The sequence below is a fragment of the Leucoraja erinacea genome, chromosome 18, assembly GCF_028641065.1.
Source record: "Leucoraja erinacea ecotype New England chromosome 18, Leri_hhj_1, whole genome shotgun sequence".
Lineage (NCBI taxonomy): Eukaryota > Metazoa > Chordata > Chondrichthyes > Rajiformes > Rajidae > Leucoraja > Leucoraja erinaceus.
Genome location: NC_073394.1, coordinates 16,879,607 through 16,892,458, shown reverse-complemented (window position 1 = coordinate 16,892,458; position 12,852 = coordinate 16,879,607). Strand labels below are relative to the sequence as shown.

At 38.3% G+C, this 12,852-nt stretch overlaps 1 protein-coding gene across 1 annotated transcript in view; it reads left to right on the top strand.

Annotated features, from left to right (window-relative positions):
- The window catches only part of nat10 (N-acetyltransferase 10), a 50,475-nt gene that overhangs the window by 8,372 nt on the left and 29,251 nt on the right, over positions 1–12,852 (top strand). Inside the window, exons 4-12 of the mRNA XM_055649395.1 lie at positions 1,902–2,073; positions 2,841–2,963; positions 4,408–4,461; positions 5,481–5,597; positions 6,213–6,320; positions 7,712–7,845; positions 9,970–10,063; positions 10,300–10,398; positions 11,487–11,623. Coding sequence (XP_055505370.1) covers positions 1,902–2,073; positions 2,841–2,963; positions 4,408–4,461; positions 5,481–5,597; positions 6,213–6,320; positions 7,712–7,845; positions 9,970–10,063; positions 10,300–10,398; positions 11,487–11,623 — 1,038 coding nt within the window. The remainder of the gene's footprint in view (positions 1–1,901; positions 2,074–2,840; positions 2,964–4,407; positions 4,462–5,480; positions 5,598–6,212; positions 6,321–7,711; positions 7,846–9,969; positions 10,064–10,299; positions 10,399–11,486; positions 11,624–12,852) is intronic.

Below are 12,852 nucleotides of genomic sequence, written 5' to 3'. Positions count from 1 at the left end.
ATCAACAACACCACAGTCACATCTGTGGAGTCTTTTAAGTTCCTGGGAACCATCATCTCCAAGGACCTTAAGTGGGGGGCTACCATCGACTCCACAGTCAAAAAGGCACAACAGAGGATGTACTTCCTACGGCAGCTGAGGAAGCACAATCTGCCACAGGCAATGATGGTCCAATTCTACACGGCCATCGTAGAGTCTGTTCTCACCTTCTCCATCATGGTCTGGTTTGGCTCAGCCACCAAGCACGACACCTGGATGCTGCAGCGAATCGTCTGATCAGCAGAGAAGGTTATTGGCTGCAAACTTCCCTCCATTGATGAACTGTACACTGCAAGGGCCAGGAAGCGAGTGGCCAAGATCGTCTCTGACCCCTCTCACCCTGGCCACAAACTCTTTGAATCACTTCCCTCTGGAAGGCGACTCCGGACTCTCAAAGCTGCCACAGCCAGACATAAAAACTGTTTTTATCCACGAGTAGTTGCTCTACTCAACAGCCAAAAATCTGTTGCCTCCCTTTGATCTGGTATTTTGTTGATTCACATGCTTGATCAATGGTGTTTTATCATTAATGTTTAATTATTATTAATGTTTAGTGTTTTCTGAGTCATTCGTAACTGTCACTGTATGTCATGTTGTTACTTGTGGGCGGAGCACCAAGGCAAATTCCTTGTATGTGAATACTTGGCCAATAAACTTACATATTAAGGAGGCATACAAGATGACGAGATGTGCTGCAGCTGCATGATGTGGGAGCAGGTGGACCCTTTGGTGTATCGTGGTGACCATACCTGCAACAAGGGTTGATTGAGGAACTCAGGCTCAAAGTTGACAACCTGGAGTCCGAGCTGCAAACACTGTGGTACATTGGACGCCGTATTTCTGGAGGCAGTCACATCTGTTAGAGTAACTGATTTCAATTTGGTCCGTGGTGAGGAGGAGGGGGTGACTGCAAATGAGGCAGGCAAGGGTAGAGAGATCGGGGCAGTGTTAGAGGAGCCTTGGCCCTTGAGCTTGTCAAGCAGGTCTAAGATTCTTGCTCCCTGTGCAGATGAGGATGAGCAACCTAACCATAGCAGTGTGGATCAGGGAGCTATTCAAGAGGGGAGAGAGAAGAGACATGTGATTGTATTGCATAGCACAGACAGGGGATTCTCTATCACAAGGATCGAGAACCCGAAGGCTGTTGCCTGCCTAGTGTCCGGGTTTGGGACATCGCGTCTGACCTGCAGAGGGATTTGGAGTGCGAAGGGAAAGATCCAACTGTCATGGTACATATAGGTACCAATGGCGTAGGTAGAACAAGGGAAGATCTGCTGAGGGAATTTGAACAGTTATGAACTAAATTGAAAAGCAGAATCAAAAAGGTAATAATTGGATTGCAACCTGAGCCACGTGCAAATTGGCATGGGGTCGAGAAGATGAAAGAGTTGAGTGTGTGGCTCAAAGATTGGTGTGGGAGAAGTGGGTTTGAATTTGTGGGGCATTGGCATCAGTATTGGGGAAGGAGGGAACTGTGCCGATAGGACAGACTGCACTTGACCCTGCTGGGACCAGGGTCCTGGTAAACAGCATCGCCAGGGCTTCGAAAAATAAATAGTGCGGGTGTGTGGTTAACAAATTAAGGTGCTCTTTGCCTTAAATCAGCAATACCGAAGGGATTGTATTTAAAGTTGATATTGTATTTAAAATGAAACATTTGCAATATATGGGATAAATAGATGTGGCTACATCTATACTACTAGAAAGGCAAAGAAATCATAAAAATGATATTTTCCAAACTTCTATTTATTAATCATGCTAGCACTTGATAGTCAGTTATTGTTGATGGTGACTAGTTTATTACAGTTACTGTTGTGTACTGTTGCTGTTGTGTAAATGCGATATTCCCGGTTCTACTTCAGTCACAGGAAGAAGCGAATGAGGCAGTTGCAGAAAAAGATAAAAAGTGGTACACTGGACCTCAAACAAGATGATCCCTTCGAGCTTTTTGTAGCTGCGACGAATATTCGATACTGCTATTACAATGAGACTCATAAGATCTTGGGTAACACCTACGGGATGTGTGTTTTGCAGGTGTGTTTTTTACTTTTATTCTTTTTTTTAGTATTGGAAAAGGCCAATTATTAACACTGCAACTGAAATTGAAGCAATTTTGTAATTTGTGACAATGGTATGTGGATCTCAACAATCTCAAGGTAAAGCCTTGGCCTTTCCTGATGCTGGGTTTATCTTGTATTCAGCAGTGCTGAATTAAAAACAATAACATTGATCATTAATCAGTGCTACCTGCTGGAACGTGCAATCTATTTATGGCAGATGAAAACAAGCATTGGATTTTTTACAAAGCTTCACTTGCCCACTCAGAATAATGCTAACCTAACAGTGAAGGCTTAATGGGTATAATGAACACCTGAGTAAGATACTGGAGTTATTCTGTGTCATTGTACCCAAGCAATGAATGGCTGTCAACAGAAGAGAGATTAGGCAATTTAAGGGTTATGGGGAGATATGGGGACTGGGCCAAAGGCCAGATTTACTCACTTTTATTCTTGAGCTTGCAAAGAACTGAAATGTAGTGAATAGATGCAACTAATTCAATTTTTTTAATGTACTAGTTTGATTTTATTCATAGCATTTGAGAATAACATTATGAAGTATTTAATATACATCAAGGTATGGGGATCTGCAATACAATGACACAATTAATATAATTTTTAAGGGGAAATCTTTTCATAAATGTTGTCATAAGTGTTATAATTGTACAACTATTCATAATTGCTGCATTTATGTTATGAAGTGAAAGGAAATGCTTAAACCTTGTTTTTTTATCTAATGTACAGGACTTTGAAGCCATGACACCCAACCTTTTGGCAAGGACTGTTGAGACAGTGGAAGGAGGTGGACTAATTGTGATTCTACTGAGAACTGTCAATTCCTTGAAACAGTTGTATACAATGACAATGGTATGTGTTTGGCTGACTATAGTGTTCAGTCATTCTTTCACTAGATGACATGCGTACTTATATTGTTGAAAAGTAATGATGTACATATGGTCACTGATGAATAATCTTTGGAAATTGCAGGTTCATTTTCCTAGCATGTGCTGCAACAAGATATGTTAACCTTGGAGGAGTTACAGTATAGGTTCAGTAGACGGTGCTGGGGCGAAACCTTGATGCAAGCTGCATACTAGGGTTGATTTTTTTTTTGTGTGGTTATAAACATATGTTCAAATTGATATTTTAATAGGGCAAGTAGGAATAAATTATTTTATCCAAGAGGAGACCGAATAAATGGATGTGATTCTAAAGTTGGAGCTGAATTAGTAGCCAGGGAATTGTAACTTTATAAAAGCAGTGTTTTCCTGTGTTGTGCTGTGGAACATAAATAAACCTTTAGCATGAATAACTTACAAGGGTAATTTTATTATTCACAGAAAACATCTCCAGAATAAGGAATTGTTTTGAAAATAACACATTCTAGATGCATCGGGTTTTGTTAAAATGCACTTGTATCTTTGTATGTTGTAATCTTAATCACCAAATGTACTGAGTAGAATTAGAACTTTTATTTCTTTCAATTTAAAATGAGTTGGAAAATAATTAGTTGAAGTGAATCCTGCATGCATCCTTGAATCTGCATTCTGCATTCTCATTTTTTTTGAATCTAATCTGTAACAATTTCTGCTTGACATGGCAAGTTTGATTGGATGAGGTGGCAAATAGGAGTATCTGTTCACAATGAAGGCAGATTTCCGCAAGGCAGAACCCCAGCTATTTACAGATATATTTGTGGATGAGGGATTCAATAGCATGTCTAAAAGCTCTTTATTTTGAGGAGGATGATGGACTGGGACTTGGAAACGTTGGCCTCAAAAGTATAATGTGGATAAATGGCCTCAAAAAAACGGGAAGTATATTATACAAACGGTGGCCGATGAACTTCACATTTTCATGGTACACCAGTCATTGAATAGGCATGCAGGTGCAGCAGGCAGTTTTTTTTCATAGCAAGAGGATTTGACTTTTGTATTTTCTTTATTGCCATAGAGGGAGTGATCTCATCAGGATGTCCATTCACGTTTTGAGAACAGAATCACATCAGGATGTGGTTGGGGAAGATTCAATAAGAAAGGTAATAACTTTTTTCACTTAAGATATGTTAATAATATTTAAGAGGGAGTTGTCTGAAATCAAGGGTATGCTCAACTGTATGTGTGTTGGCCTAACCTGCAATGGAAAAATTCTAGCATGTAAAAATCTTTATTTTGATGATGGTGGGATAGGAAACGTTGGCCTCAAAAGTATAATATGTTGGCCTCAAAAGTATAATACACTGAACTTCACATTTTTATTAAATCATTTGTTTTTTTTACTTTTGTATTTTCTTTCCCTTGATCTCATCAAGGATGTCCATTCACGTTTTAGAACCACATCATCTGTGGTTGGAAGATTCATGAAAGGTGTTTAAGTTGTTAATAAATATTTGTCACAAGCAAGTATGGTGTCAATGGAAAATGTAAATGTTCTTGTTATCAGTCATGATCTTATTAAATGATGGAGATGGCTTGGTGACTTCTTTTCTGATATTTGGCGGGAAGAGATGGAGATAACAAAAGCTGGAAACATTTTTAAATAAGGTTTTGAATGCAGTGAAAGGGGTGGCAAAAAGAAAGAGGACCTAAAAAAAACACTGCCCTCTTGTCTTCAAACAGAAATTGATGAGTACATTGTGAATAACTTAATGGACAATCATAAGTGACATCGAGCCAAAGTCATTTTTGGAAGGCTTGGTCAAAAGGACGAGATCAGTGAGTGAAGATCAGTATCAGAAGATGAGGGGATCTCATTGAAACATATAAGATTGTTAAGGGCTTGGACACGCTAGAGGCCCAGGAAACATGTTCCCGATGTTGGGGGAGTCCAGAACCAGGGAACAAGAATAAGGAGTAACCCATTTAGAACGGAGACGAGGAAACACTTTTTCCCACAGAGAGCCTGTGGAACTCTCTGCCTCAGAGGGCAGTGGAGGCAGGTTCTCTGGATGCTTTCAAGAGAGAGCTTGATAGGGCTCTTAAAAATAGCAGAGTCAAGGGATATGGGGAGAAGGCAGGAACGGGGTACAGATTGGGGATGATCAGCCTTGATCCAATTGAATGGCGGCGCTGGCTCGAAGGGTCAAATGGTCTACTCCTGCACCTATTGTCTATTTCAGAATGTGCAGCCGAGATGGATAAGCCATTGCTGTTACTGGCAGAGTAGCAGGGTTTTAGCAGAGTCAATAGAAGGGAGAGCTTGGAGAGTGTTGTCAGACTGGAACAGAGGTTACCAAAATAATGAGAAATTAGTTAAGGGGTATTTAATCAAGATTTTAAAATGTGACATTGGGGATTGTCAGCTAAGATAGGAGTGCTAGTTAAGCAGGACATGATAACATACATGCAACAAAGCTTTGAAACCTAATGTTCATTCTGTTTCATCAGGTTCATACTTTCCCTGGCATCCTGCAAGAATTGCATTGTGATAAATGATCAGTTGGATATCTTGCCACTTTCCAGTCACATTCTCAACATCAAATCTGTCTCGCCTAAATCCACGGTATGTTTTGTAATCGGTACAGTCACATTTGAGATTTTGCTATTTATTTAACTGCTGAAATAGCCTTTGACTAATGAAATGAGTGAGAATGGCTTTTGATTACATTGTCTGGTACTTCTGTCTTTACTGTGGACTTGGCCACTTATTATATCAGCAAGAAGAGTGTTTATGATTATTAATGTATCAACATTTTGCTTTTGTATAATGTAAAGTCATATCTTTCTATTAAACCAACTCCTCCCAAGTAATCGCTGATACTCCCAAATCCCCCACAACCCCTCCATTTGTAGATAATTAGCCCCTGAAGGCACAAATTCAAAGATCATACATGCAGTTCTGTGATCCGGAATCCTATAGCCCAAATCATGAATTCATCATCTCCCACTATTGCATTCCAGAAATTCTCGCATCTAATGAAAAATCCCAATGTCTTGGTTATTTCCTGTTAATAATAATTGGCATATAACCCATGATCCTATAAAATATTTGATTGACTGTAGAAAGTGATGCAAGAAAATTTGTTTTCCAATATATTTGCTGCTTAATTATATGGAATTATGCTTAAACATATCATCAGGAATTATATTTATCAATGTATTTGCCTATTTTTTTAAGGAGGAAAGCCTAACGCCTGGAGAGATTGAGTTAAGAGAGCTTAAAGAATCTCTAAGTGATACACAACCAGTAGGAGTTCTTATAGAGTGCAGCAAAACATTGGATCAGGTAAGATGACATGGTAGATCCATATTGTGAAAATGCAGTTTTAATTTGTTCATCGCTATTTTTTCTTAAGTGGTGGTGAGCTGCCATTTTGAGCTACTTCAATTTTGCTAATGATATTGCGTCTGCATTGTTGTTGGGTGGGAGTTCCAGAATTTGATGAGCCAAGGAAGGACCTTCAGTATATTTTCACCTAGCCATTATTTCTTTTTTATTGCTGGATGATGGCAGGAGTGAGTAGTGTGCTGATTATAATTCTATTCCTGTGCTTTCATCGACTGTCCAAGATACCGTGATCAACTGTGCATCATGTTCTTCCACGATGTGAAAGCATAAAACTGCAGGAGAGATGAAATAGAAGCTGGAAATACTCAACAAGTCTAGATCATAACGGTGGAGAGAAGAAACACAATTAACATTTCAAGGTTTTACCAGAGCAGGAAAAAAAAGTAACATATTTTAAGTTATAGGGAAGGGGATGGGGAATAAAAGGATATCTGCGATGTGAGTAAATGGCAGGGAGCTGATTGACTCCAGGTGGTGGTGATGCAAGCTCAGAGAGTATAAAACACTGGAAAAGTAAAACACTAAATGCCTAAATCTGAAAGCGAAAAGCAATGCGGTTAATACTTAGGTGGCATTGGTAAGTGAGAAACAGTTTGATGATCTGTTGTTGATACCATCTGAAATAGTTCAATTCCTTATTAAGTCCTCAGACTAAATGATGCCTAAACAGTCCTAGGTTGAGATTCATTGGAACAGCATTGGAGGCCAAAGACGAAGGGGTGGCAGTTGGAGTGTGATTAAGCAATAAAGTTTACCTGTAATTAACAAGCCTTTGCTAACTTATCTCAGCTGGACTTGTGTCACGCCTCCTCACTATCACAGATATTCATAAGTTGTAGGAGCAGAATTAGGCCATTCGATCCATCAAGTCTACTTGGCCATTCAATCACGGCTGATCTATCTTTCCCTCCCAAACCAATTCTCCTCCCTTCTCTCCTTAATCCCTGACACCAGTACTAATCAAGAATGATTCCTATCAAGCTATTTATTTATGTTCTTTCCATCAATCCATTTTATCAGATTTCTAATTTATCTCAGTTCTGATGAAGGTCTTTGAGCTGAAACACTCTGTTTCTGTCTTCACAGATGCTGGATGTTTGCACCTTTTTGTATTTTTACTTCACGTTGACCATCTGCTATTTTACTTGACATTTGTACTTTGTTTGCTCTTTGTTACCATGTACACTTGGTCACTTCAAGGAATTGGTCTGATCATCTCTAAAACAGCTTTTGTTATTTTTGCCAACAGTATAATGGGAGCTATTACTGGAATGTCTGTGTTTTGCCTTGTCTTAAAGCAAACCAATATAATAATTTATCCTTATCAGGCTAAAGCAGTGCTGAAATTCATTGAAGCAATATCAGAGAAAACACTAAGAAGCACGGTTGCGTTAACTGCTGCCAGAGGCCGTGGTAAATCAGCTGCATTAGGACTGTCTGTTGCAGGAGCAGTAGCATTTGGGTAGGTGTTAGATTTACTAAATATTCCTGAGCTGTGACATTTTCTGAATTTTTCTTTTGCTCATTACCTCATTATTGTATAAATTGCTCTTAAATCTTTGTACAGTGGCTATTAACTCTCTGCCAGTAGAAATAGTTACTTTTAACTATTTCCAATGTTCATGATTTTAAATATCTTGGACAAATTTCTCCACATTGTTCTGTTCCAAGGAAATCAGCTTATTTTTTCTGGTCTTTTTTGGCAACTGAAGTCTGTCATTCCAAGTACCTTAGTTGTAAATCTTGTCTGTTTCCACCCATACACCTGGAGAATATTATAAATATGTTTGAACTTGTCGTGTTATCTTGGCTTGGCGATCGCTTCGCCCAACACCTCCGCACTGTTTGCATTAACCAACCTGATCTCCTGGTGGCTCAGCACTTCAACTACCCCTCCCATTCCGAATCCGACCTTTCTGTCCTGGGCCTCCTCCATGGCCAGAGTGAGTTCCACCGCAAATTGGAGGAGCAGAACCTCATATTTTGCTTGGGTAGTTTACACCCCAGCGGTATGAACATTGAGTTCTCCAGATTCAGGTAGTCCTTGCTTTCTCCCTCCTTCCCCTCCCCTTCCCAGCTCTCCCACAGCCTACTGTCTCCGCCTCTTCCTTTCTTCATCCCCCCCCCCCCCCCCCACATCAGTCTGAAGAAGGGTCTCGACCAAAAAAGTCACTATAGATGCTGCCTCACCCGTTGAGTTTCTCCAGCATTTTTATGTACCTTTGATTTTTCCAGCATCTGCAGTTTTTTCTTAAACGTGTTATCACCGAAGACCTCTACGAACCTCCTTAAGTCTCTGGCATTTTGCATTTCTTTGCATTAAATTTCATATTCTGATTTGGTTAGATCATTCTTTTCAAGCCGCCTTCCATCCTCCTGATGTTGCTTCCAAGTCATGTAATCCACAAATTTTAACTTTGTGTTTTGTATGCATTACTGTATACTTCTCTTCATTCTGGAAAACTGCTCTTCTGCACGGCGGATATTTTCAGTAATTTAGCCAGTATTGATTCTATTCAACCATTGCTTGTTGAATCTCAAAGACTTGAAGTTCACTAGCAACTATATTACACAGAACTTGGCAAACCTTTTGAAACTCAACCACATTTTTATTGCTTTTATCTTTTGTGAAAAAATTGGAGCCAATTAATGATGCCATTTGTGAAGAGAGAATAATCATGGAACCAAAATCTGTTGCAGAGAACTTTGGAGGCTGAATAATTGAGAGGGTTAAAGGCAAACATAGACAGGTTTATTGGGGAGTCATAGGTTATGGGAATAAGCAGAAAAGTGGAGCGGAGACTGAGATCAGATCAGCCAGTCATATTTAGTAGATAGACACAAAATGTTGGAATAACTCAGCGGGTCAGACAGCATCTCTGGAGAAAAGGTGACCTTTCGGGTCGAGACCCTTCTTCAGTAGTCGTGTAAGCTGAGGGTTTTGCTCCTGGTCTTATTTCTTGTGTTCTTATCTATTTTTGCTGAACCAGATTCTGCGGAAAACCTTGAATGCAGTTTATAACCTTATGATTGTTATACATTTTCTGTAAGGCAAGGAAACAGGAAAAAGTAATGGTTATTGAGGATGTAATATGCCTCGTGAGTCATAACTGGTATTTTATCTCTAATTATTTGAAACTCGCAGTGTGTTTTTATATAGGATGTGTTATGGAGATAAGGAAACAAAATATGGCATTAACTTAAGCATTTTTGTTGAAATCCACATGATTAAGCATATGCTATTAGCAGAATTTCTGGAATTATGTTGTGATTTTTAACAATTGCAATCTTTGGGTTTTGGTAGGTAGAATTACACCAATCAGTACATATTCTAATGTTTTTGATTGTTTGGGGCAATTGAAAGGGAGGGATAGATTTGAAGCCACTGTTCAAAATACATAAAATCCATGTGTTCCATGTCATATTTATTCTTAAATTAAATGTGGCTTGCTATTCTGCTCCTGCTTAATTGTTTAAAAGGTCTGTATTTTCAATTATCTAATGAAACTGCATTTAGATCAATTGAAGTGAATCGATTGCTATTGAAAATAATTGCATCTCATGGGAGTATTTTCTCTGTTTCTAGATATTCCAATATCTTTGTCACCTCGCCAAGTCCAGACAACTTAATCACCTTTTTTGAATTTGTGTTTAAGGGATTTGATGCATTACAGTATCAGGTAAGAAAGTAAATTTACCTGAGTTGTAGTGACATTTTTTTTTTTCAAATGGGCAAGAATATTCAAAAACAATATAAAATTTGGTGACGTATCATTGATTTTATTTAAATTGTGAAAACATGCATAGCTGATTGCCTAATAAAGCTCAAAGATTGACATTTTTTAATTCATACATCGTTGCTTCAAGAAGAAATTCGAATCCTTAATAAATTTTAACCGGGGTTTCTTCATTTCAGGAGCATCTGGACTATGAAATAATTCAATCCTTAAATCCTGAGTACAACAAAGCTGTGGTTCGTGTTAATATCTATAAGGAGCACAGGCAGACTATACAGGTAAAACAACATGCACTTCACCGATTTCCCTGCTTCTAAACTGCAATAGTGAACGTGAAAATGTCTACTATAATATGGCTGTAATAGTGGATGATATTTAATTTTCAAAATAGCAACTGGGACTGTCATAGGACTTGGATGTGGTAAGATTGGTTAAGTGTATTCAGGAAATCTTTCTCAATGAATATGTAGACATTCCAACTAGAGGAGGCAAAACTCGATCTCCTCTTGGGATATAAGGCAGAGGAGGTGACTGAAGTGTTAATGGGGGCGCAATTTAGGACCATTGACTATAATTCTATTAAAATAGTTATTGGATAGAATATATAACTGTTCCAGAAGTTGGTCTAAAATTGGGGTAAGGCCAATTTTGATGGTATTAGATAGGAAACTTCAGAAGTTGATTGGGGGTGACTGCTTGCAGGTAAAGGGAAAGCTGATAAGTCAGAGACTTTTTCAGGGCCAGCATGTTCCTGTCAGAGTAAAGGTCAAGGCTGGCAGGAATAGGTAGTCATGATGACAAAATATATTGAGACTCGGGTCAAGGAAAAGTGAGGTAAATGTCAGGTATTGGCAGATGAGATCAAATGAATCCCATAAAGGGTTATAGGAATGGAGATCAGCTGGGCAAAAAATGGTAGCTTTTGCAGATAAGGTAAAGAAGAATCCACAGCGATTCTCCTAGTATATTAGGGCAAAAGAGTTAACTAGGAAGACTAAAGGGCCCCTTAAAGATCAACAAGGCGTCTGTTGAGGCACATGAGATGGGTGAAGTGTTATGTGTTTTAGGTGAAGAAATACATGGTTGATAGGAAACTCAGGGGAGTTAATAGTGATGTCTAGAAGAGTTTCTACAAAGGGGTGCTGGAGATCTTAAGACATATTAAGGTAAATAAATCCCTGAGACTTGATCAACTGTAATCTAGGATGTTGTAGGAAGTAACTTGGTTGATATGGACGAGTTGGTCTGAAGAACCTGCATCCATGGTGTATAACAATGATTATGCTGATACAGTTTCCTTTTCTAGTCGTGTATCTACATAATAGGATTCAGCAATCACAGAACTTCTTTTTTTTCCTATTGCCAGTACATTCATCCAGCAGATGCAGTTAAACTGGATCAGGCTGAACTTGTGATTATTGATGAGGCAGCTGCCATCCCACTTCCCCTGGTGAAGAAATTGCTGGGACCATATCTTGTATTTATGGCCTCCACTATAAATGGGTACGTGATTAGGTTTACCTAATGCCATATTGTGCTGTTGTTGTGTCAAATGTTTAATGTGTCAACTTGAATTCCAGCCATTAATCCAAGAATCCTGAAGGGAGAAAAATTTATGTAATCAGGTTAATCTAAATGCGCAGGTGGATAATATATCTTCAGTATTAAAAAAGTTATGGCAATTTTCATACTCGGAAATTAGCATCTTGTTCCCTATTGCTTTTTCATTGACTTAACACAATAGCTGTGATCGAGGACAGTCAAAAGCCCATAACTTTCTTAAAAATCAAGAGAACTGAATGACATTTTCAGTTATTATAGATTGAAGCATTCTGAAACAAATATAAACATCTTACTTGGATGACCTGAAATTAAAGGATATAATTAATTAATTACCAAATTGTAGTTAATTACAAAATTAACCGTTGTGATGGAAATAGTAATAAACACCCAGACTGCCTTGAGTATTCAAAAATTTGATATTCTCAAGATCAGAACTTTAATATTATTGTATTATATGCTGTAAATCCGTAACAGATTGGTAAATAAATTACAATTTCTAGCCATAGACCAAGTCTTTATGGAGAAGATCAGTTGCTAACTGGTACATTGGCATATCATAATCAGTAGCACCATCATACTCCTCAGATTGTAACCAATAAGCAACTCTGTACACCTTGTTTTTCCTCATCTTTTCAATTTTGGCCTTGTAAACTACAAGTTTTTGCTCTTTAAACCACACATGACATGCCTTTCTGCCCACTACTTTCCCATTAACAATGTCCTGTAGATTCCATTTCTTAAGAAAATGATATTTTTTTTAAATAGCCTAAGTATCCAAATAACAAACTAATCCCATTCACACAAGAATTCACAATATAACATGATTTTTAAATCTCACTGTCATGAATTTATATCCCAGATGGAAGGAATTTAATGTTTAATTCCCATAAATTAAACTAGAAACATCCACCGAAAATATAATCAAATTATTGTCTTTTGCACAATACATGTGTCTCAAAAGTGTTGTGAATATTTAGTTAAAAAATAATGATCATGGAGAGAGAGAATAACACAAAATATAGCCAATTTAGACGGCTTATCTCCAAAAAAAAAGGGCATTTTAATCACCTTGCTTCTGGAAAGCGAACGATTGGAACGTTGCATTTGCGGTGAATTTGAACTCCATATCGGCAGGAAAAACACTGCCGGTTCGTATGGGGCCCAAATCA